Consider the following 26,572-nt stretch of genomic DNA (forward strand, 5'->3'; position numbering starts at 1 on the left):
GAGGGTGGTGGGTGCCTGAAAGTCGCTACCGGAGGACGGGTGGAAGCAGGGACGATAGTGACGTTTATGGGGCATCTTGCCGAATACATGAATAGGATGGGAATAGAGGGATACGGACCCCGGAATGAAGATTTTAGTTTAGACGGGCAGCATGGTCGGCGCAGGCTTGGAGGGCCAAAGGGCCTGTTCCTGTGCTGTACTTTTCTTTGTTCTTTGTTCAAAACTCTCACACGGGAACATCCGAGAGGGATTCCCCAGCACATTATTGGGGTTCCTCCTAAATGCTGGGAAACCCAGAAGTAATGGACCAATAGCACATAAATTAATAGCAGGAGTAGTCTATTTGGCCCTTCAAACCAGCTCCATCATTCAACAAGCTCATGCCTGATCTGATTGTGACCTCAACTCCACATTCCCACCTACCCCCGAAAATCTTTCACCCCTTGCTTTTAAAGAATCTATCTAGCGCTACCTTAAAAATAGTCAAAGACCTGGGTTCCACCACCTTTTGAGGAACAGAGTTCCAAAGACTGAAGACCTTCAGAGAAAAAAAAATTCCTCATCTTCATCTTAAAGGGTGATCCCTTATTTTTAAACAGGGACCCCTAGTTCTAGATTTTCCCACAAGAGGAAACATCCTCTTCACATCCACCTTATCGATACCCCTCAGGATCTAAAGGTCTCAATCAAGTTGCCTCTTACTCTTCTGAACTCCAGCCGAAACAAACCTACCCTGTCCCACCTTTCCTCACAGACAACCCACCCATTCTTGGCATTAGTCTAGTGAAACTTTAACTGCTTCAATGCTTAATTCTTCATTAAATAAGGAGACCAATATTGTAAACAGCACTCCAGATGTGATCTTACCAATGCCTTGTATAACTGAAGCATAACCTCTCTATTGTTTTATTTAATTCCTCTCACAATGAATGATATCATTCTATTGCCTTTCCTAATTACCAGCATGCCAACCTTTTATGATTCATGCCCCAATACACCCAAATTATTCTGCATCTCCGAGCTCTGCAATCTCTCACCATTTGGATAATGAGCTTTTTTATTCTTCCCTGCTAAAATGGGCGAATTCACATTTTACCACATTACACTCCTTTTACCAGATCCTTGTCCATTCAACCTATCTATATCCCTTTGTAGCCTCCTTGTGTTGACTTCACAGCTTACTTTCCTACCTATCTTTGTATCATCACTCTGAGCTTCTTTCAACAGCTGTTAAAGATAAAAGTAGCCTTTGGTTCTACAGCCTTCAAACTACTGAATCATACACCCAAGTGTTGAACCTAAATTATTTATTTGTGCATTTTTCATTCTTGAGATTTATAAATAAGACTTGGATTTTGGAATTAATTTGCCGGAGCATGTGAGCCACTGGAGGGTAGCAATTACAGGGGTGATGGATCGTTAGATTTGGTATTGGATAGAATGTCGGTGGCAGTATCCGATAATTCATATAGCATGAATGTCTGAAGATTAGTTAGGAATCCTCTGAACAGTTAATCTTGCAGAACCAAAAATATTGGCAAGAGTAGGGTTGACATAGATGACTAATATTCTAGAAATGGCAGATATTCTTGGGGATGATATTGGATCTGAACTTCAGCCTAGAATTGAATAAAGCTTAAGCCCAGTTGAGTTTAGCCTGAGCAAGAAATCAAGGAAAGGATAGAATCAGTCTTGGAAATTGAGTTGCATAGGAACGGTGAACTAAATTGTATGTTCTGCCAAATAAGTCTTTGATATATATACATTCTATAATTCTGAGATTTTGAAGTGAGAGGGGAGACAAAACTGTCAACGTTTTCCAATAATAAAGGTGACAAGGTGCTTGGTTTGCAAACAATGGATTGACCTTTCAGATACAGCAGAATCTATACAGATTGGACTGAGAAATAGTAAATAAAATTCAGTATCAAAAATGCAAAGCAATAAGACTAGGAATGAAAGCACTGAATAAGCATTGGAACTATATATCGATGGTGTTAGTTTTCATCATACTGCGCAAGAAGTAAAATAGACTTATTGATGAACAGGATAATTGATGAATTACAAAGAAGAATTTGGGGGCATTTGTGCACACTAATGAAACCATCTTCATTGTGTGGCAGTGGTTTAAAAAAAATCAAATTGGATTTTTGGTTGTATAATGCAAGGGATCAGACACCAGGAATATCTTATAAAAGATGTTTTGTTCTTCACCATCTGAAATATACAGTTCTGATCACCATATTACAGGAGAGACTTCATGGCACTGGAAAAGGTACAGCAAAAGGTTATTGATCTGATACTAGGTATCAGACATCTGGGGCGAAATTCTCCGGAAATGGCGCCATGTCCGCCGACTGGCGCCCAAAACGGCGCAAATCAGACGGGTATCGCGCCGCCCCAAAGGTGCGGAATGCTCCGCATCTTTGGGGGCCGAGCCCCAACATTGAGGGGCTAGGCCGACGGCAGAGGAATTTCCGCCCCGCCAGCTGGCAGAAAAGGCCTTTGGTGCCCCGCCAGCTGGTGCGGAAATGACATCTCCGGGCGGCGCATGCGCGGGAGCGTCAGCGGTCGCTGACAGTTTCCCACGCATGCGCAGTGGAGGGAGTCTCTTCCACCTCCGCCATGGTGGAGACCGTGGCGGAGGCGGAAGGAAAGAGTGCCCCCACGGCACAGGCCCGCCCGCGGATTGGTGGGCCCCGATCGCGGGCCAGGCCACCGTGGGGGCACCCCCCCGGGGCCAGATCGCCCCGCGCCCCCCCCAGGACCCCGGAGCCCGCCCAAACCGCCTTGTCCCACCGTTAAGGTAGGTGGTTCAAATTACGCCGGCGGGACAGGCAATTTATCAGCGGGACTTCGGCCCATCCGGGCCGGAGAATCGAGTGGGGGGGGGCCCGCCAACCGGCGCGGCACGATTCCCGTCCCCACCGAATCTCCGGTGCTGGAGACTTCGGCAACCGACGGGGGCGGGATTCACGCCAGCCCCCGGCGATTCTCCGACCCGGCGGGGGGTCGGAGAATTTCGACCCTGAACTGCAAGGGGAAACTACAGAAGCTGAGTATATTGGTGTTGGAGAAATGAATGAAAGGGGAACACTGGTGTGATTCAGGTCCTTAAGGATATGAAGAAGTTCTACCTGGAGAAACGGTTTATCTCCGTTTCATGAACAATAAGAAGGGCCATAGGATCGCATTTATGAAGGAAAATAATGGACAGATCACATTTAACTATATCACAAAATAGTTGATGAATGCTTGGGATGAACTGTACGGTGAGGCAATTGAAGCTGATAATCTCTGATTTTAAGAGGGTATTGAAAGACAATTAGCAATAAAATCAATTGAGGGATAAAGGTAGTGAATTCTGCATTTTGTTGTCGAACTCTAGCAAGCCAGATGGATTGAAAGGAGGTCTTTACCGGCCTTGCACATGTCTATATTGATGATGGTATATAGAATAGAATCAAACTGTTTTGACCCACCAATCCAATTTGTGTGTTTGCTCATCAAAGGAGCAACCAGGTTTGTTACAACAATTCTGCTTGCTTTCGATATCCTTTCGCATTTCTCTTCAGCAAACTATCTGATTTTCTTTTGAAACAGTCCAAAGTTCTGCTTTGGCAATAGGTTGTGAAAGAGGATTCGGAATTCAGAACCTTTATGTAAATATAAGATGATTTATTTTCTGACCTTGCTTTTTTTATTCTTCAATGGAGAAAAATCATGTAATCTCTGTTTATCACCAAGGAAGTAGTTCATCGGGGTCACATTTTAACCTTCAGCAAAAGAAAACACCCTAATATTTTAAGCCAAAGTAAAAGTAATGTTCACTGTGAAAAGCTGTTAATGTCAAACTTTTGTGCAAAAAGACTGATTGTTGCTGTCTGCCACTAATCATTTTTGTTCTCTAAATGGCAAGACTCATTGACTATTAAAAATTGATTGCAGTAAATGGTGCTTTAACTAGCTCATCTGCTAAAAAGACCTGTAATTATTACTTTACAGGTATAGGTACAGGAGCTGGTGCATGCATTTTTGGATACCTTACTCGTTCGACCACAACAGAGGAACGGGCTACAGTATTTGCTGTCGTCATGGCTGCACGACAGGCTGGGCTCCTAATTGGTAAGTGTTAATGTATAGTTAGTGGTAATGCAAAGCTGTGGAATGCATAGTACAAACATATAAAGTAGGAGCAGGAGGAGACCTCTCGATCCTGTTGCGTCATTCAATAAGATCATGGCTGATCTGATTTAAACCTCAACCCCACGTTCCTGCCTACCCCCGATAACCATTCACCCCTTAATAAAGAATCCACCTAGTGCCATTTCAGTGGAGATGTTGAGCTGTCTTAATTAGAGCCACAAGTAATGAGTGAATTGTGGTCTTGATACACACTTATCCAGGTCTTAGATGTGGACCTGTGGTAACCTGACCACAAAAAGGTAGTGAAATGAATCTTCTTCACTTACATAGAAAAAATTTAAGTAACAGTTTAGAAACTAGCAGCAGTTATACACAACTATACACAAGCTCCTTGTGGCCAATGCTGAAACCCGTGCTACTGAGGATGTCACTCACGCTTGCTCACAACTTGATAAAGACATCCATACATATAATTCAAATCAGAATATGTTTATTATAACACTGTGTAATAGGACCCTTCTCCAACGGAATTACACTTTTCTCATTGATCATTATGCTCCTCAGTCAAAATGGCTAAAAATATACTTTGAAAATAATTTTCTGAACTACGAAGTCAAATGTACAATTCTTGATTTAGTGTTGCTCTCAAGTCAAACTTTCCAGTTAGTATGGCAGAAATAACCATTATTTCATTTACCTGAGTACCAAGGAGGATTTAAATAAAAACACTTGCTACACGGTGCAATGGATGACACATTGTGTATGGTGGGGCAGTATCTAAGGTCAAATGACTATCAATTAACTGATTCGAGCAACTTATTTGACATTTCCGTGCAGTATCTTGGAAACAGTACCAGATGGCACTATAGTTCTATTTACTGGAGCACAGCCAAAGTCTCACTAAAGAATAAATAATTAATTCTTATTAAAGGACGGGATATCCTATCAAGAAGCCCACATTATTAGTTAAATGATGGCAGTAATCTCCAAACTCCCTCATTGAATGGCACTCGTGACTGTCTGCCATTTGAGCTGAAGCCTGACAAGACTCTGAGCGGCACACCAGATCAGTACAAGCAGGGCCCACACCACACCCTCCCAGTGAGAGCTGGTCTGACCCTTCCTCTCTCGGACCAACATTCCCCTCTCCCAGACTGACCCTCAACCACCCCCTCCTCCTCCACCACAGCAACCAGTGCCTTAAAAAAGGGCATGTCTTAACCCTCTGCACCCCTGTCACTTCACTCCGATGCAGCCAGGCCGGTGGCGAGTTTCGCTGCTCCTGTCTCACCCAGCCTGAGTGAGGAAGATTGGGTTAGATTGGGGCTCCGGAAACCCAATGGCGGTAAGTCCATCAAAAGTGGTAATCTGATGGAGATTGCCACTGCTGAAGTTACAGGCCTATTTAAATTTTTTAACTGCTTCCCACCCTGCGTTCTGCTCAACCTGATCTAGAGTAACTCTTCCTCAACATCAAAACAGCATTTCATAAAGTGTGGTACCAAGAAAGCATAACAAAAGTCAGTGAGGATCAGTAGGAAGAACCTCCAGTCACTGGTATTGTACCTGATACACCGGATGGTGGTAATGGTTGTGAATAAATACCTCATTGAACTTTGATTCAAGGTCCTGGAACCCACATGAAACAATAATTCTTTGCTCTATAATATTTGCCTTGTAAATTTTTATTTTCTCGATTCCTCTTTTACTGTACTTATGCACAGGAGACAACTTTGCGACCCAGAAATTGGATCACACCAAACAGAGGGGTTGGGAAATACATTACCGCTTATAAAGGAGGAAACAAATCAAAAACACATTTCTATTGAGAAATTTTTGCCTTTTAAATTGACTTCCGCTTCTGTCCTTAACATTTCTTTCATTTCCCCTCTGAACATTCCATATTCTAACTGGTTCTTTCTTCCATTACTTCACATCTGTCCTATGCACCCACTTTTTGCTTCACCTCCCTCTCTGTCTCTTTCGTCATTCCGGAAGCTCTGGCTTTGGTTCCCTGATGGGAATCCACTGTGGCGGTACCCAAGCTTTCTCCTCTTTAAATCCACTCAATGGCTCTGTTACAGTTTTGCCTGACAATCTTTGATCTCAATTTACCTGGGCCAAATCTGTTCTTACCCAATTGACGTTTTGCAGACCTCAATTTACCCTGAATTGCTCTGGTCCTTTTCAATAGTTAACCTAAACCTTTGATCACTGTGCCTTTAAATGTTCCCCTACTTGATCTACCTCATTACCCTCAACTGGATTCAGTAATGAAGCCTTCCTCGTCCAGTCAGAGACATAACTGATCTAGAACATTCACCGGAGCCCACTTTCTTTCCTGCCCTTTGCATAACTACTTCTATCTACTTCTTCAGCGATCACTCTCTAACAAGTATGATTGTCCACCTAAGAAACTCCATGTTATAACAGGAAGACAGAGTACTGGGCTAATGGTAAGATTCTTGGCACTGTGGATGAGCAGAGAGATCTTGGTGTCCATGTACATAGATCCCTGAAAGTTGCCACCCAGGTTCAGAGGGTTGTTAAGAAGGCGTACGGTGTGTTTGCTTTTATTGGTAGAGGGATTGAGTTTCGGATCCATGAAGTCATGTTGCAGCTGTACAAAACTCTGGTGCGGCCACATTTGGAGTATTGCGTGCAATTCTGGTCGCCGCATTATAGGAAGGATGTGGACGCATTGGAAAGGGTGCAGAGGAGATTTACCAGAATGTTGCCTGGTATGGAGGGAAGATCTTATGAGGGAAGGCTGAGGGACTTGAGGCTGTTTTCGTTAGAGAGAAGAAGGTTAAGAGGTGACTTAATAGAAGCATACAAGATGATCAGAGGATTAGATAGGGTGGACAGTGAGAGCCTTTTTCCTCAGATGGTGATGTAGCACGAGGGGACATAGCTTTAAATTGAGGGGAGATAGATATAGGACCGATGTCGGAGGTAGGTTCTTTACTCAGAGAGTAGTAAGGGCGTGGAATGCCCTGCCTGCAACAGTAGTGGACTCACCAACACTAAGGGCATTCAAATGGTCATTGGATAGACATATGGACGATAAGGGAATAGTGTAGATGGGCTTTAGAGTGGTTTCACAGGTTGGCGCAACATCGAGGGCTGAAGGGCCTGTACTGCGCTGTAATGTTCTATGTTACTGGTCATGGGTTCTGCCGGTTCTTGCATGGCTGATGAGCTCGATCCTAAATCCGCATCTTCAATCCCACACTTGGTGTTTCCAGGAGATGGGATTGGTTTTTGGACTCTAGAACATGGAGATTCATTTCTTGGGCTCCTTTTCCAGGCATCCTCCTGTCATCAGGTGTTGTCGAAGATTTGTATCCCTTCAATCAAGAGGTTCCTCCAAGGAGGTCTCTTCTGCGCAAGGATTTTCCAAGTGTTGACGTCTATGTTGCATGAGTTCAGAGTCCTGACTGCCAAAGCAAATCTTCTTTGCTCAGCTCGAGGAAGGCTTCTGAACAAGAGGACGACAAAAGAAGCACTTCAAAGACACCCTGCCCTAACTTAAGATAGGCCTTCAGCGTGTCTGTGAAGCGCTCCCTTTGTCGTCCTCTTGTTCAGAAGCATTCCTTGAGCAGGGCAAAGAAGATTTGCTTTGGCAGTCAGGATTCTGACATCCCAAGCACATGGCTGGCCCATGGTGCTCTTTCAGAGGGGCGGTGCAGACTCAATGAGCCTCCTTCTGCACTGTGGAGTTTCTGTGATTCTCAAGGGTAATTAGGGATGGGCAATGATGCTGGCCTGGTCAGTGAAGCCCAGATCTCCTGAACAAATGTTTTAAAAGTCTATAATTCTTGCATCTATTTATAATTTCATTGCAAATTTTTTCCTTTTCATCTTGCCCACTGGTAGCCTGTATAATACTAGAAGAGTAATAGTTCCTCTATATTGTTTCTTGGCTCTAACAAAATAGATTTCATCCTTGAACCCTCTAAGATATCCTCACTCTCCAGTACTGTAACGTTTTCCTTAATCAACACTACCACCCTTCTTCCTTTCTTTCCTGAGCACATTGTAACCAATAATATTCAGTACCCATGCCTGCCCTTATTTTTTTTGAGCCATGCCTGTGCTATCTCTATGACATTATAGCATGGTATTTCAAATTCAGGCCAGCATTTCTCCACCTTCTAAAACTGATCACCTAGAGCGAGAAATGATACTTCCAATTTGTAATAGGGGACTCTATAGTCAGGGGCACAGATAGGCGCTTCTGTGGACGTGAAAGAGACTCCAGGATGGTATGTTGCCTCCCTGGTGCCAGGGTCCAGGATGTCTCCGAACGGGTAGAGGGAATCCTGAAGGGGGAGGGCAAACAGGCAGAGGTCGTTGTACATATTGGTACTAACGACATAGGCAGGAAGGGGCATGAGGTCCTGCAGCAGGAGTTCAGGGAGCTAGGCAGAAAGTTAAAAGACAGGACCTCGAGGGTTGTAATCTCGGGATTACTCCCTGTGCCACGTGCCAGTGAGGCTAGAAATAGGAAGATAGAGCAGACAAACACGTGGCTAAACAGCTGGTGTAGGAGGGAGGGTTTCCGTTATCTGGACCACTGGGAGCTCTTCCGGGGCAGGTGTGACCTGTATAAGATGGACGGGTTGCATCTAAACCGGAGAGGCATAAATATCCTGGCCGCGAGGTTTGCTAGTGTCACACGGGAGGGTTTAAACTAGTATGGCAGGGGGGTGGGCACGGGAGCAATAGGTCAGAAGGTGAGAGCATTGAGGGAGAACTAGGGAATAGGGACAGTGTGGCTCTGAGGCAGAGCAGACGGGGAGAAGTTGCTGAACACAGCGGGTCTGGTGGCCTGAAGTGCATATGTTTTAATGCAAGGAGCATTATGGGTAAGGCAGATGAACTTAGAGCTTGGATTACTACTTGTAACTATGATGTTGTTGCCATTACAGAGACCTGGTTGAGGGAAGGGCAGGATTGGCAGCTAAACGTTCCAGGATTTAGATGTTTCAGGCGGGATAGAGGGGGATGTAAAAGGGGAGGCGGAGTTGCGCTACTTGTTCGGGAGAATATCACAGCTATACTGCGAGAGGACACCTCAGAGGGCAGTGAGGCTATATGGGTAGAGATCAGGAATAAGAAGGGTGCAGTCACAATGTTGGGGGTATACTACAGGCCTCCCAACAGCCAGCGGGAGATAGAGGAGCAGATAGGTAGACAGATTTTGGAAAAGAGTAAAAACAACAGGGTTGTGGTGATGGGAGACTTCAACTTCCCCAATATTGACTGGGACTCACTTAGTGCCAGGGGCTTAGACGGGGCGGAGTTTGTAAGGAGCATCCAGGAGGGCTTCTTAAAACAATATGTAAACAGTCCAACTAGGGAAGGGGCGGTACTGGACCTGGTATTGGGGAATGAGCCCGGCCAGGTGGTAGATGTTTCAGTAGGGGAGCATTTCGGTAACAGTGACCACAATTCAGTAAGTTTTAAAGTACTGGTGGACAAGGATAAGAGTGGTCCGAGGATGAATGTGCTAAATTGGGGGAAGGCTAATTATAACAATATTAGGCGGGAACTGAAGAACATAGATTGGGGGCGGATGTTTGAGGGCAAATCAACATCTGACATGTGGGAGGCTTTCAAGTGTCAGTTGAAAGGAATACAGGACAGGCATGTTCCTGTGAGGAAGAAAGATAAATACGGCAATTTTCGGGAACCTTGGATGACGAGTGATATTGTAGGCCTCGTCAAAAAGAAAAAGGAGGCATTTGTCAGGGCTAAAAGGCTGGGAACAGACGAAGCCTGTGTGGCATATAAGGAAAGTAGGAAGGAACTTAAGCAAGGTGTCAGGAGGGCTAGAAGGGGTCATGAAAAGTCATTGGCAAATAGGGTTAAGGAAAATCCCAAGGCTTTTTACACGTACATAAAAAGCAAGAGGGTAGCCAGGGAAAGGGTTGGCCCACTGAAGGATAGGCAAGGGAATCTATGTGTGGAGCCAGAGGAAATGGGCGAGGTACTAAATGAATACTTTGCATCAGTATTCACCAAAGAGAAGGAATTGGTAGATGTTGAGTCTGGAGAAGGGGGTGTAGATAGCCTGGGTCACGTTGTGATCCAAAAAGACGAGGTGTTGGGTGTCTTAAAAAATATTAAGGTAGATAAGTCCCCAGGGCCTGATGGGATCTACCCCAGAATACTGAAGGAGGCTGGAGAGGAAATTGCTGAGGCCTTGACAGAAATCTTTGGATCCTCGCTGTCTTCAGGGGATGTCCCGGAGGACTGGAGAATAGCCAATGTTGTTCCTCTGTTTAAGAAGGGTAGCAAGGATAATCCCGGGAACTACAGGCCGGTGAGCCTTACTTCAGTGGTAGGGAAATTACTGGAGAGAATTCTTCGAGACAGGATCTACTCCCATTTGGAAGCAAATGGACGTATTAGTGAGAGGCAGCACGGTTTTGTGAAGGGGAGGTCGTGTCTCACTAACTTGATAGAGTTTTTCGAGGAGGTCACTAAGATGATTGATGCAGGTAGGGCAGTAGATGTTGTCTATATGGACTTCAGTAAGGCCTTTGACAAGGTCCCTCATGGTAGACTAGTACAAAAGGTGAAGTCACACGGGATCAGGGGTGAACTGGCAAGGTGGATACAGAACTGGCTAGGCCATAGAAGGCAGAGGGTAGCAATGGAGGGATGCTTTTCTAATTGGAGGGCTGTGACCAGTGGTGTTCCACAGGGATCAGTGCTGGGACCTTTGCTCTTTGTAGTATATATAAATGATTTGGAGGAAAATGTAACTGGTCTGATTAGTAAGTTTGCAGACGACACAAAGGTTGGTGGAATTGCGGATAGCGATGAGGACTGTCTGAGGATACAGCAGGATTTAGATTGTCTGGAGACTTGGGCGGAGAGATGGCAGATGGAGTTTAATCCGGACAAATGTGAGGTAATGCATTTTGGAAGGGCTAATGCAGGTAGGGAATATACAGTGAATGGTAGAACCCTCAAGAGTATTGAAAGTCAAAGAGATCTAGGAGTACAGGTCCACAGGTCATTGAAAGGGGCAACACAGGTGGAGAAGGTAGTCAAGAAGGCATACGGCATGCTTGCCTTCATTGGCCGGGGCATTGAGTATAAGAATTGGCAAGTCATGTTGCAGCTGTATAGAACCTTAGTTAGGCCACACTTGGAGTATAGTGTTCAATTCTGGTCGCCACACTACCAGAAGGATGTGGAGGCTTTAGAGAGGGTGCAGAAGAGATTTACCAGAATGTTGCCTGGTATGGAGGGCATAAGCTATGAGGAGCGATTGAATAAACTCGGTTTGTTCTCACTGGAACGAAGGAGGTTGAGGGGCGACCTGATAGAGGTCTACAAAATTATGAGGGGCATAGACAGAGTGGATAGTCAGAGGCTTTTCCCCAGGGTAGAGGGGTCAATTACTAGGGGGCATAGGTGAGAGGGGCAAGGTTTAGAGTAGATGTACGAGGCAAGTTTTTTACGCAGAGGGTAGTGGGTGCCTGGAACTCACTACCGGAGGAGGTAGTGGAAGCAGGGACGATAGGGACATTTAAGGGGCATCTTGACAAATATATGAATAGGATGGGAATAGAAGGATACGGACCCAGGAAGTGTAGAAGATTGTAGTTTAGTCAGGCAGTATGGTCGGCACGGGCTTGGAGGGCCGAAGGGCCTGTTCCTGTGCTGTACATTTCTTTGTTCTTTGTTCTTTGATCAAACTGTCTGCAGTTTGCTGTTCGCTCCTACCTACAAGGTTCGGCATGCCCACTGTTGGACTTGTTCTTGCACTTGTTTTGTTCTGTCTCTGTCTTGTCCTTTTTTGTTCATGGGTTTTTTCTGGGCTATCTTTCTCTTCGAATCATAAATATAGCCCAGAAGGAGGGCGTGCATTTTTCACATCTGTCGAACACTTGGATTGCTTGGTGCTGACAGTGGATATAACTAACTGCAAAAAGTGATACAATTCAAAATGACATTGATCACCTTTCAGAACTAATCTTGAATGTAACAATTTGCATATCTTTTAAAATAATTTATTTTTTCCTTCATTATGTTTTTAAAAAATTGGGTCGTTAATTGACTGTTCCCTTAAGAAAATGGAACTTGTAAGACCATAAGATATAGGAGCAGAATTAGGCCATTCAGCCCATTGAGTCTGCTCCACCATTCAATCATGGCTGATATCTTTCTCATCCCCATTATTCGCCTGTCTTCTCCCCACAACCCCTGATCCCCTTCTTAATCAAGAACCTATTTATCACTTTCTTAAAGACGCTCAGTGACTTGACCTCCACAGTTTTCTGCACAATGAGTTTCATGAACTTGCTTCAGTATGAGCTTTATGGGAATATAAGAATAGGACTGGTCGACGATTCAGCCCCTCAAGCCTGCTCTGCTATTCAGTATCCTCTGCCTCAACTCCATTTTCCTGCCTGCTCCCCATAACCCTCGATCCTATTACAGCTTTGATGGAACATGCACAACTCTCTGTGGTAGGGTTTCCAGAGATCTCAAAGCAGACCTTTCACATCTCCTTTAAATCTTGAGCTCATTAACTATTCTTCTGCCTCCAGTGGTCATTTTAAAATCTTCACTATTAATAGCGTTCCACCAATGTTTAAAAAATTGATCCAAATTGTTTTTATGCTTTTCTTTTAGGACCAGGATTTAATCTTTTCCTGAGACTTTGTAACTTCAACCTGGGACCATTTAAAGTAAATAAATACACGTCACCTGGGGTAAGAATTACTCTGTTCTTTTAAACTTTTGCTTTGTGAATTCAGGTAGAATTAAGAATAATTATAATAATTAGTGGCATTTTTATAATTGCCATGATCTCGCAGAGGCTAAGTGTCATGCAAACCAAATCCGAATGGGAAAGTTGCCAAGCTGTCACAACCCGTTTCTTTTTGTAATTTACCAAGAGAAGATATGTCTACTGAAGTCAGAAGCTATAATTCCAGTGACACTTTTGAAGATTTTAAATATTGCGTTAAAACATTTATCAAGAAAAGAAAAAAAAACACAAGATTTAATTTGCACAGTTAAAATTAGTCTTATAGAACATCCCCCCCCCAAAAAGATTCCTACTTGGTTAGACTCACAAGCACTCCTTTAGGCAACCATCTCTTATAGATATTTAATTTATCAATAATTCCAGTAATATTACCAAAAGACCCATTGTTGCTGTCGGGAGGTTTATCACAGGACTTCTCTTCTCCCACTCTGCTGTGAAAATTCCAATACACCTTACACCAAAACCTTACTTTCTAGTAAAGAGATAACTGGGTTGGCTGAAGGTCACTTAGCTTCTTTTCACAGTTCTCTCTCAGCACACAGCACACTCTAGGGAGGTCTTCCATTGCTTCTCTCTGAACAGCTTTCACATCTTTCCTCAAGTATATTATTTCCTTTTTCAATTTTTCCCATTGTCCTTCTTCTTTGAAATTTACCTTTATGTTTTCCTATTGCCACGACTTTCTGGTAAAATAAAATTTATGATCTTGTCTTAAGTTATAAACTCCGTCTTGCCTCCCATTGAAATTCAACAACTGAACACAACAAATTTGTAAATAAGTGGTTGCAGTAATAAAATTCACCTGAACATTCTGGTTTTGAAACGTTTCCAGAAATTTCAAAGGATTGTGGTCCGTATGTTATAAAATTTCCTTCAAAGCAATGCTTGCAACATAAATTTTAAAATGCTGCAATGCTAACACCAAACTTTGAGTTTGTTTCTCGACAGTGAATATTTCTTCTGAACTAGCTTAAGTATTTTAAACCAAAACATATAAGCCGGGATTTAACTAAATGGGAACAAAGTCTCACAGCGAGCGCGAGAAGCACAACACACTCGAACGTCACTCGGATTAGATAGAGGACCTCAGTGGGAAATGCGCGGCTGAGGTCTCACATAGCCCCGTTTTATGCATTGAGGAGCTCTGCTCGTCAGAACTCCTCGGTGTAGTGAGCGATGCATTCCGATAATCGTGCAGGGCACCCCCGATCTGATTGCCACTGCATGGAAAATGCCAGCTTGTCAGTGTCAACCTGGTACTCTGGCAGTGCCCTTACCAGCTGGCAGTGCCACCTAGGCACTGGCAATGCCATGCTGGGACCCAGGTGGAATTGCATGCTGGCACCCTGTAGAAAGGGCATGCACCTGGGGGTCTCCGATCCCGGGGGAGACCCCCACAAGTGCCGTTCTGTCTGGTTGCCGTTTGTGGAGACCAGTACTGAACGGCACTCGCCCGAGGTCTCCGAGGCAAAAGGGATAGATCCCAATGTTTCGGGTGCCTCGGAAAACTGTATATTAGAGTGAGTCTAGCTGTCTCGCTTCAATATGCAGATTTGCCAAAAAGTGATGCCGCCCACAATGGGCGGGATTTACATTGCAACATCTCGCAAGATCACGTGAGGTGTTGCAAACCATGTAGATCCAGAGAGCAGCGTCTTCCAGCTTCTATTGGCCACAGCGAGCTGTTTTTCGGGTGCAGGGTTGTGATATCTGTTCGATCGCGCCCATGTTAGAAATCCCCAAAAATACAATTTAGTGCATTTTTAGAAAAAAATTGAAATGTCCTGATATAGCACTCTGAATGGATGACTACATCTTTGTGCTTTACAGTGAAGAGGAAAGTATTTTATTTTAGTTAAGATCGCAGGCCCTTTGCTGCTCCTATAAGCAGCTGTTGACGATGGAGTAGAGGAAGCAAGGAAATCTCAGTGTTAGAGGAGCATAGAGTACGTGCAAGGACATAAGGCAGAAAAAGATCATTTAAGTGTGGTAAGCTGAGGGTGCAGGCCATTTTTAATTCTGCAAGCTGGAGAATGGGAAGCCAGTCGAGTTTGCAGAGGGAGGGTCTTATGAAATTATTGAAGATTATTGTAGGTGGGGACAGGGACTGTGGCATTTTCTGTAAGTTGTAGCTTGTCTGGGAATAACTTGGTATTGAAGGCAAAAGCAAAGAGACGCAACTAACTAAAATTTAGTGATGCTCTGGCTGCTAGTGGATAAGTGAAACTAAGCAAGGACAGCCCCTCTGAAATGGCGACAGACTTTGCTGTGAGCTGCTCTGCCAAGGAGTGCAGGGAGGGGCAGGGGCAGAGTTATAGGAGATGCAACTTGTGACTTAATTTGGAAATTAATTGCAGATGTAAAGAAAACAACATTTTCAAGATTGTATAAATACGGAACAATAAACAGTGACGTCTAGAAGTCTGAATATGTTGAGCTACAGGGTACCAATTTTCCCCACAAACTTTCAACCTACTCTATTAGGATGATGTACTAATTATGATAAGTTGCAAGAAAGCATTTGAATAGGTATTTTTGCATGGTAATTGAGCCAGAATTCAGACTTAACTATGCACGGAAATCTCTTACACACCCACTAATATGTTTTTGTTCATTTTATTACAGTTGTTCATGTGTCTTATGTGGATCATTCTTCAAGTGATAATAATTTTTATGTATTATGACCTTCCATTGGTTCCCAAACGCAATTCTCAACAAAGACTCATTTCAGCTGTGGAGGAAGAAGAACCTTTGGTTCAAGATGATGATGATGTGAACCATGCAGCTGCAGAGAACAATCGGTATGGTAGCATTAAGGAAGATGAAAAATCACATGTTCCACCAACTAATGAAATGGATGGTGAAAATAGCACAGTAGATGACTATCACTATATACCTAATGGACACATTGATGAAGATTGCAAAGCGAATGATAATCCATTCCACAATTTTAGTGCCACTAAAGGTGGGTATTTTAGTGCCACTAAAGGTGGGTATTTGCAAATTATTAACTGTAATCCATTTGTAAGCTCCTGCCCCACCCCACTCATTTGTAGAATTGTTTTGAAACTTAAACTTCCTTTGCTTGTTGAGTGACTTATTCAGAGATGGTTGTGCTGTGGATCATCCATGTATTCTGCTTATTGGTTTTCAGTTGTGTTAAAGTATGTATTAGATTTTAATCAAATTTCAAAGAAGGCCCCTCCAGAGGACTCCCGCATCTCAGGCCATAGGGAGTGGAAGGCAGCATGCTGTCTCCACACTGATGTACATCCTGGGATGACACCTAGATGTAGCGGTAGGGCAGGGAAGATTAAGAAGTTGTAGGTGCTCAGTGGGTACGGGTAAAAGTAGATGCCATTAATAAGGGCATTAATAATGTTGCACTGTTACAAATCACCGTATTAAATAACATTGCACCTCAAAGCCATAACTCCTCTGTCTTCGACCCCTCTCACATAGGGATGGTTATTCTCCCCATTTAATCAGACATAAGTGGAGTCTGAAGAGCATCTCCGCTTTCCTCGGATAGAGTTGACATCACCCTCCTGCCTTACTTACACGGTCAACCCAGACACATCACCCTAGGTGATATGTCAGTGAGACTTTCGAAGGGGGGGGGGGGTAGAGGTTGAGGGGCAAGGTCTTCGGGAGGTTGAAGGTTTGTGGGGGGGAGGAGTGGCGGTTTGTGGAACACCAAATCTTCTAATGAGTGAACCTGGAGGCTATGAAGGCTACCCTGGTCCTCCTGGCCTGACCAACCCTGCCGTCGTCTGTACTCCTTCCTTGGGGTCCTTCTCGGGCTCTTACTCCACTCCCTCCTGGTCCTCCTCAGAGGAAGTGGCACATTCCTCCTTCTCCTCCTCTTCCAGCATGTCACCAGCTGCTATGCCAGGTTGCACAGTGCGGTAGCACAATGGTTAGCACTGTTGCTTCACAGTGCCAGGGTCTCTGGTTCGATTCCCGACTTGGGTCACTGTGCAGAGTCTGCACGTTCTCCCTGTGTCTGCGTGGGTTTCCTCCGGGTGCTCCGGTTTCCTCCCACAAGTCCCGAAAGACGTGCTATTGGGTAAATTGGACATTCTGAATTCTCCCTCTGTGTACCGAACAGGCGCCGAGAATGTGGCGACTAGGGGCTTTTCACAGTAACTTCATTGCAGTGTTAATGTAAGCCTACTTGTGACAATAATAAAGATGATGATGAGGTTGTGGAGGGCACAACAGACAACGGCAACGTGGTACACCCTCAGGGGGCTATGTTGAAGAACATTGCTGAACCAGCTGAGGCAGCACAAATGCATCTTCAGCAGCCCTATGCACCATGGCTTACTGATCAAGTGGCACTATGAGCTTCATTATAATGGGGCTCAACCATGGTTTTGGGCGTCTGCACTGGTATCATCAGCCATTCCCTCAATGGATAGCCCTTGCCCCCCAAGATCCATCTCAGCAGCCTGAGGTGGTCCTTGAAGATCCCAGGGATCTGCGAATGCCCCAGGATGAAGCTGTCATGCCTGCTCCCAGGGAAGTCTGCACACATGTGCATGATGTTCATCCGCTGGTCGCAGGAACCTCTTATGATTGATGAAGGGAACTCCCTGATGCCACGGTACTCTCAAGGCCACATGTGCCCCCCCTGGACCTGAGGCATCCCAGTGATGGCAATGAATCTTGAAACCGGGCATCTTGGTGGGCCTGGTCAAGGTCAAAGTGGAGATGTTGGGGAATACAGATCTGTAAGATGCACTTGTGGACTGATGATTGAGATAACCTACAAAAATCACTGGTTGAGATCTGGATGAGCCAGTGACAAAGTTCAGGACTGCCATGACGTACTTGACCACAGGGAACAGGTGCCCTCCTCCTCCAAGTGGCGCCAGGTCTGCAAGAACATGACAGAGGTACCTCTCTGCCTGTCTCTGTTCAGACAGAGTCTGTGGGGATACATGGTGTCCGACAGGAATGGCGTGTGAGTCCTGTAAAACCGAGGTATCCTCCGATGGCTTGGATTTCTCCTCCTCGGCCTGATGGCTGGTCTTGAGCCTGACCTGCGGCCTCCTGCCCCGTGGCGCAGAGTCCTCCTTGGGTTAGGCTTCTTGGAGTCGGTGTTGTCTGTCCGCCTGCAGTGGTGTTATTTAAATTATTGCCAGCTCCACTGGCTCCATTCTGAGACAAATCAGTAATCTGAGAGAAATGGGAGAAAGAGTACACCGTCTCTAGCAGCCAGCGCTGCCTCACTTCTTTGCTGTCCATTACACTTCATTGCTTTACTGGCCACGATCACTGCCGTCACCCTATCAGAGTCGTCTATGGGCTTGCATTTGATTTCTCCCTCAATATCAGCAGCAGTGGGGATCATCATGTGTTGTGGCAACTGAATGCCTATGTGAACCTTGAGGGCTGTTGGATCTCCCAGGATATTCACGTACTCAAGACTTTCCCTCCCGATGCCCTGGATCCAACCTTCATCCCTTTGCACTTAAGGTTTCAGCCCTCACCCTAACTGTGAGACTGTGGGCAGCTGATATTGCTGAGGGTCAACTGGTGATGACCAATTAGACGAGCAAGACTCTTGGGACTGTTAGGAGGGCACAACTACTCTAAGGTAGGGAAAGGCTACACTAATATGTACAGATCATACTCTGGTTTAATCATCCCAATTTTTAATCGCTGTCACGTCTTAACACTCCTGGGCGGCCATTGCATTATCTCAGTGATTGCGCAGCAGCGTTTCCCCCCCCCCCCCCCCCCCCCCCAAACTTGATCATCACAAAGAGTTTTTTCCTTCACTCTGGCCTTTGACGTGCTCTGTAAACAAAGAGCCTTTCGCTCACTGTGGGCTGTGAACTGCTTTTAAACCGGGCAGGCTGCAGAATTGCTCCGTGCTGTGAACTGAATTTAGAACAGGCACACAGAAGGCTTATTTGCAATGCAGGTCCACGGAAAGCCCCCAGCCCAGAGGTAACTTCCGACCTGTTCCCTCACTCCAGACCGACAGCTCAAACTCTTGCAACCTTGAACTATCCCCCCTCCACAACTGTCCAGCAATAACTTCCCCCTTGTGCACTGTTAAACAAGGTGAAGAGCAGTACTAACCTCCCTTTCTCCCCCTCCGAGTCCATGGCGCCTGGTCCACGTTTTTATAGAGCAGTTGTAATTTTTTTTTAATTCATTCATTGGATGTGGGAGTCACTGTCTGGGCCAGCATTTATTGCCCACCCCCCTTGAGGGGGCATTTAAGAATCAACCACATGGCTGTAGCTCTGGTCACATGTAGGCCAGACCAGGTAAGGATGACAGATTTTCTTCCCTAAAGGATATTAGTGAAGCAGATGGGGTTTTATGACAATCGACTGGTTCCATGGTCATCATTAGACTTTTTAATTCCAGATTTTTATTGAATTCAAATTTCAGCATCTGCCCTGGCGGGATTTGAACCCAGTCCCCAGAGCATGTCTCTGGGTCCCTGGATTACTAGTCCGATGATAATACCAGTGCGCCACTGCCTCCGCGTGACATCATCATGCTGGTGGACTGGAAGATTCAGTGAGGCCGGAATATCTGATTTTAAACTCGCTCATGATATTAAATTGGATTTAAATGCATTCAAATCAGGATCACGCACAGATAAGGCATCACCAGGAAGGGTCCGGGGAAGATCATGTTCTGAAATCTCCTTGGTGCAAATCCCGTCTTTGGCCCCTCGCGATATATTGCAGCCATTCCAGGATTTGCGCCCACGGCTAACGGACCCACAAAATTGCACCCTTTAATTCTCAGTTTTTTTTGTTGATTATAGAAAAAAGTTGCAGAATTTGTAATGGAAAGCATTCCTGTGGTTTGTTGTACTCCAAGAAGCCTTTAGAATTAGTGTCAGTTTTATTCTTTGTTTTTATTGATCAAATAGCCCTTGTCCTTGGAGAGTTTTTTTTTGGCAGTCTCAATGCGCCACCTTGTGGACAAAAGATTATTCCAATTGTGTAATGCAAAATCTTCCCATAACAAATAAATGGTGAACATTTGCATTATAACTTTTGGTCTTCACATTGTCTCTTTTACCAAAAAGGTATATTATAATTAAGTCAATTCTTAGGATATTTTCCTTGCAATTGTGTCTTTTCAAATGAATATGATAGTACCCATATTTGTATGAATTAAGATTGCTGTCTCTCGGCCAGATTAAGTAACAGATGTGATTCAGAATTGGTTTAATTCTGTCCCTATAAAATGATGTGCCACAATATTTTTATTGAAGTAAGTAGCTGCAGTGTTCTAAAAGCAGCTGAAAGGCATCAGTCTGGTGAAAATTAAAATTTTTAAAATTTTCCCTTGTTATTGAAACATTCATCTATAATCAGTGCAGTGTTATTCTCCCATTTTAGAGTACCTACGAGAGGAAGTTGTGGTTGTCCTTACTGCACAATTCATTACACTATTCAATCAGACTGCTTTAGAGGTATGTAAGTAGATTTAACCAGAACATAATTTTTAATCGGATGTAAACCAATGTTAAGTTTAAGGTGACGCTTGCCAACTAAAGCTCTTTAGCAGTTTAAGGGTTGCTCTGCAGGTTCCTGGGTTAGTTGCTTTAGTAACGTGGAAGCAGCCCAATGATGGATAGTAGAGCTGTTGTTGAACTGACGTTTAATTCTCTGCACTTATATTTGTTATTTTTTACTTTTTCTCAAAAAAAATTATCAGTTTTAAATCCATACAGCAGATTGCCGTGTAAGCGGATGATGCATTTTTAAAAATTTTAGCTAGTTCCTGAGTTTTGTTACATTTTTAAAGCAGTTTTACTCTTGGGAAGGGCAGTGTGAACTTCTGATCTCAGGTACTTGCCCTGTCCCAAACATCATTTTAAGCATCCTGTATGCATTGTAAAAATAATGTTTAGGTTGGTCCTGGGAAGATCATGCATTTGGTGCATTCATGAAAATGTTATCACTGTATTGCAGATTAAGAGTGTTGCAGTGCTGCTCTAACCCAGCACCATTTAAAACCACATTATGTCAGTTAAATTACCTTGCTCAATAGACGAGTTGTTTAGAGATTGCTAATCTCAAATTAACAACCTGAAATATATTGTTTGTAGGAAGACAAAATCTTTGCATGGTTATACTGTGAATATATCAACACCCCTCCCTCTGCCCCTACACAGCAGCATCAAACTCTGTTTAAACTCTGAGATCACTGCTTACTTTTTCAAGGTGTAGTATTCAGCTAGCTTTGCTGTGCCAGCATTTGCACATGGTATAGTTAGTGACCACCATTGTGTGATGACATTGGCACTGAATGGCTAATTATTAATTGCAAAGTCATCCAAAACGTTTTTAATGTAATTACTACAGTAGCAATGAAATGACATGCTGATAATTTCTATGCGCAATGATTTGAAGTTTTATGAATGCTGTTTGTCTTACCTTTTCAAATAAAATATGTTAAATGTATTTAAATGAATATGCTGAATTTTCATTTCAGACAATGGTTACTCCTATTACACAAAAGTATTTTCACTTTGGGGAATTGGAGAATAGTTTGATGTACTGTATATGTGGTGTAGAGGTAAGTAAAAATTGTCATTCAATGTCATGATGAAATACTGTAGATTTTACCTTTACCAATCAATCATCTGTAGCGATTCCAATAGAGTAGATTTCGGTTGACTTGGTTCTGAAGAGAAGTGAAATGATTCCGTGGAAGTGATGGTCTTATACATGTAAGTGCATCACAATGTCAAGCAGAACATTTGTTAACCCTGCCAACAATTGATTTAAGCGTGTGGTGAGAATGCTACCACCCTGGATTTTTAAATCAGCAGTTGCATCATAAATGCTGCCTTGGATGCAATCAAACTTTTATTACCTGGTGCTTTATTAAACTCCATGATGCTGTACACCATGCAGCCTTGCCACAAGGATTCAAAGACAAAACCCTTGTAAGGAGTGACAATACTGGCATTTTTAAATCTTAAAACATGTATCCAATAATTGAAATTAAGCAACATGGGTAAGACAGCAAAATGAGACTGAGTACATAGAACATTACAGCGCAGTACAGGCCCTTCGGCCCTCGATGTTGCGTCGTCCTGTGAAACCACTCTAAAGCCCATCTACACTATTCCCTTATCGTCCATATGTCTATCAAATGACCATTTGAATGCCCTTAGTGTTGGCGAGTCCACTACTGTTGCAGGCAGGGCATTCCACGCCCTTACTACTCTTTGAGTAAAGAACCTACCTCTGACATCTGTCCTATATCTATCTCCTCTCAATTTAAAGCTATGTCCCCTCGTGCTAGAATCACCATCCGAGGAAAAAGGCTCTCACTGTCCACCCTATCCAATCCTCTGTATTTGAGTATTTGAACAAAATTTTGGTGATATGACCTGTGAATTAAGCAACTTTGAATTAAGGTTAGCTAATTCTATAAAGTTTGGTAGTGGAAGGTATGGATGGCACAAACTTTCTTGATTGCATCTGAATTTGGACTAAAGTTCTATTATTGCCTACTCATTGTTTGGAATTCTACTCTACACGATGCTTTACATCTGGTGGGGAAAAAAAGGAAATAAAATTATTATCTAAATACGGTTATTGTCTATTTGTAGTATTTAATATTAGACTCTAGAAACATTTTGGCATTCTTTTCGGTGGTAACATTTTAACTTTCTGTTTTATAGGTAATAGCTGGATTCTTTCTTGTGAGGTGGCTAAGCACTCGGTTTACAGACCGAGTAATCCTGGCAGTGGGTCTCGTCATATGCAACATTTCTTGTATTTGGTGTTTGATTTTCCTGGCAAACCCAAAAGGTAAGAATTCTGTTGCTTCTGTGTCTTTTTGTTACTTACCCCTCATTACGCTTTCTAGAATAAAACATTTCTAATACAAAGTATAATTTCTGGTATAGAAATAAGTAGGGGGTGGGATTTACTGCACAACCTGCTGCATGTTTTTCAGCGGCGGAATCTTCCCACCAGCAGGATTTTCTGGTCCCGCTGTTGACGATGGGATTTCTTGTTGACTGCACCTCTCATCGCCGGGAAACCCGTGTGCCATCGGTGGGACTGGAATAACCCACTGGCGACAACAGCTGGTAAATTCCGCCCGTAATTTCTTTAAGATGCCCATTGCTTCCTTCAGATAGGTTAAAAGTTTAATTCTTGGGTGATTGACATTTGAAAACTGTAGCATTTACATATAAATCAATTAATTTTGCATAGTCTTTACAATTGAAGTGAACTCCAACAAGATGAAATGAATGCTTCTGTTCTACCTGATTTGAACAGGTAGGTCGCAGAATAAGCCTCCAATATGTGTCTGATGATTTTGCATGTATAGTAATATGAATTAATGAAAAATGCCTAATCATTTTTGCTCTATTTTGATTTAAAACATCCATGATCATAAATGCTATTTCTCAGTTTTACCGTCATAAAGCACAGTTGGTAAGCTTCACAATTTTATATTATGACTGATTAAAGGAACAAGTCTCCTGATGCAAATGGCAAGGCATTGCTCCAAATTCTCAGTGTCCTGTAGCTTTATCATGCAAATTAATCCATCCCTTGGAATATAGCCAGGGTCATCAGGACAGTGGTCCCTTCCTGCTGTACTTTGGCAGTGCATCTCCCAGTCCCATGTTCACTGATCAGCTTGCCACAACTCCAGCTTCTGCCTTATTGTTTACAAGGTATTCCAAACTTTATTGTGTCCAGTTATGGATGCATTGATATATGCTCTTAAGTAGTTTTTAAAAATGCAAACCTCTTGTTTTTTTTATTTGCAGGGAGTTTTGCCATTTTGCTATCAGAGTTTGTGGTAGGTGTGTTTCTACAAATTCTGGGGTTGCCTTTTGTTGCTGTTTCTCAAGTGTCTTTGTTTTCAAAAGTTACAGCAGAGAAAACACAAGGTCAGTTGGTTCTCTTCCTCATTCCCTCATTCTTAGAGTATGTATATTGAAAGTAGGTGTTAATGTGTCCCATTGGAATTTTCCATAACCTTTTTAACACAACTTTTAAGCTGCAGTCCGTGAGGCTGGGGATTATGTTTTGAATTTTACATCAATTTTATTAAGCAGTTGTTTCAAAAATCCTTTTTAAAAACATTATCAAATTCACATGTTTAAAGGTGGTGCCTTTAGGTAGAATTTGTAAACCGCACAGTTGTTTTACTCATTAGTCCACAAAGAGATACATATGCCAGGCTTAACATAAAGAAAGATCGGGCTGTTCACCAATGTTTCTGGCGTGATCATCTCCATTCCCATGTAGCCCATGCCAGTTGACAGCAGGACCTGGAAAATACTCAGGCTTCACCTAGCATGGCAAGCAATATTTGTGGCACCTGTAATGCAATTCTCAAGTAAGAGAACCTAGCAACTCCTCATAACCTTCAATGCCATCAAAAAGAAATCTGAAATTAAAAGTCTAATGATGGCCACAAAACCAAAAACCCATCTGGTTCACTAATATCCTTCAGGAAAGGAAATCTGCCATCCTTACTCAGTCTGGTCTACATGTCTACTCCAGCTACATAGTAATATGGTTGACTCTTAGTTCAAGGGCAATTAGGGATGGGCAATAAATGCTGGCTCAGCTAGTGACGCCCACTGGTTGCCCACCATCTACACCTTGGTGATTCCCATTAACAGAAGCTTAATCAGATCAACCATATCCAAACCATAGTGGTATGTGCAGAATAGAAGCAGGGTAGTGTGAAGAAAACAAAGGTAGTTTTAAAGGATTTATATTTATACAGGTAAACATTGGAAAAAGGTATAGTTTTAAGTGGGTTTAATTTATTGTTTCCATGGAAGGAAGGGTAAAACCTATAGTTAAATTCATGCTGGACGAAGGTGTTTGTGTGTGGAGGTTGGTTCAGGTTCAACTTTGTTTCTGTACTCCGAGGGCTACGGCATCAAGAATAAATAAATTAGCAGTGGTTGCTTTGCAACAGGGGCCACTTTCCAGAGAGAGGATTTCCTTTGTTCTTAGTTTTAGCTGAATTTGTTGGCGGTTGGAGATAGTATACTAAGGAGTGAACATCTCTCAACTTTGCCACAAGAAAGACCTGGGGCGAAATTCTCCGGAAACGGCGCGATGTCCGCCGACTGGTGCCCAAAACGGCGTAAATCAGACGGGCATCGCGCCGCCCCAAAGGTGGGGAATGCTCCGCATCTTTGGGGGCCGAGCCCTAACCTTAAGGGGTTAGGCCCGCGCCGGACGAATTTCCGCCCAGCCAGCTGGCGGAAAAGGCCTTTGGTGCCCCGCCAGCTGGCGCGGAAATGACATCTCCGGGCGGCGCATGCGTGGGAGCGTTAGCGTCCGCTGCCGGCATTCCCGCGCATGCGCATTGGAGGCAGTCTCTTCTGCCTCCACCATGGTGGAGACCGTGGCGAAGGCGGAAGGGAAAGAGTGCCCCCACGGCACAGACCCGCCCGCGGATCGGTGGGCCCCGATCGCGGGCCAGGCCACCGCGGGGGCACCCCCCGGGGCCAGATCGCCCCGCGCCCCCCCCCCCCCCCCCCCCCCAGGACCCCGGAGCCCGCCCGCGCTGCCTTGTCCCACCGGTAAGGTAGGTGGTTTAATCTATGCCGGCGGGACAGGCATTTTAGCGGCGGGACTTCGGCCCATTCGGGCCGGAGAATCACGCGGGGGGGGGCGCCAACCGGCGCGGCGCGATTCCCGCCCCCGCCGAATATCCGGGTGCCGGAGACTTCGGCAACCGGCGGGGGCAGGATTCACGCCAGCCCCAGGCGATTCTCCGACCCGGCGGGGGGTCGGAGAATCTCGCCCCTGGTCAGGATTGTTCAGAAGAATTAAAGGAAGATTAAACCAAGTGTTCTGAGTTAAAGAGACAATTTCAGGAACCCGATTTTAAAGTGGGAAAGCAGACTTCAGAAGTAAATCAAAGGCTTGATGCTATTTTAATAGAATCTGGGAATCGAGAGTTAACCGAACAGTTTGTACAGCAGTCAAGACAAATCCTAAAGGGGGTGGTGTAAAACCTGGACTGGATTCACTGTGATAAAGTAGAACGGAAGCTTTGTTTAAGAGAGTCATTTGAAAAACCTGGACTGTAGGTTGGAATTCAAACCACTGATGGAAAGCATTATTGTGTAAGAATATGTTAAAATTGTATTTTTGGGGTGGAGTTTGGAAGCTCCCATGTGACAAATCATCGGAGATTCTGAGGATACATCCACAGACACTTGGGCTTCGGTGCGGAGTGTGTGTATTTGACCATAGCCAATCTGTGCTCTTAATGGGACGTTGTGTTACTGAGAGAATAGTACCTTAAGATAAACTGTGTAACCCGTGTTAATCTTAAAATTGGTGTGTATTTGTTAAGCTACGGGGGGGGGGGGGGGGGGAGTATAGGAGTATTGTACCATAATCTAAAATGTTCATGTTTAATATAAGTTTTTTTTTGTTAAGACTAATTAACCGCCCTGTGGCTCTGTTCCTCCATGTTTTATAAAAAAAAGTAAAAGTTACAGTCTTTTGAGCAGGGTTCAATTCTGGGATCGTCCCATCTAGTTATAACACAGACTGGGATTGTAACAAATTCTGTGACTAGTGGCTCACTGCTCTCCCTTAAAAGCCTATCTTGTAAGGCACGTGGGCG

General features: G+C 44.0%; 1 protein-coding gene across 6 annotated transcripts in view; it reads left to right on the top strand.

Moving 5' to 3' along the window:
- The window catches only part of mfsd8l1 (major facilitator superfamily domain containing 8-like 1), an 84,486-nt gene that overhangs the window by 32,765 nt on the left and 25,149 nt on the right, over nucleotides 1–26,572 (top strand). For 3 of the 6 annotated variants that reach the window (XM_072474313.1, XM_072474314.1, XM_072474310.1), the window contains 7 exons: nucleotides 4,006–4,125; nucleotides 12,805–12,884; nucleotides 15,569–15,932; nucleotides 20,326–20,399; nucleotides 21,425–21,508; nucleotides 22,626–22,755; nucleotides 23,733–23,855. In XM_072474313.1, the coding sequence (XP_072330414.1) occupies nucleotides 4,006–4,125; nucleotides 12,805–12,884; nucleotides 15,569–15,932; nucleotides 20,326–20,399; nucleotides 21,425–21,508; nucleotides 22,626–22,755; nucleotides 23,733–23,855 (975 nt within the window). Of the gene's footprint in view, nucleotides 1–4,005; nucleotides 4,126–12,804; nucleotides 12,885–15,568; nucleotides 15,933–20,325; nucleotides 20,400–21,424; nucleotides 21,509–22,625; nucleotides 22,756–23,166; nucleotides 23,233–23,732; nucleotides 23,857–26,572 lie in introns of those variants that run through there. The other 3 variants (XM_072474316.1, XM_072474311.1, XM_072474315.1) reach the window with 3 other exon arrangements.

Source organism: Scyliorhinus torazame, chromosome 14, assembly GCF_047496885.1.
Source record: "Scyliorhinus torazame isolate Kashiwa2021f chromosome 14, sScyTor2.1, whole genome shotgun sequence".
Lineage (NCBI taxonomy): Eukaryota > Metazoa > Chordata > Chondrichthyes > Carcharhiniformes > Scyliorhinidae > Scyliorhinus > Scyliorhinus torazame.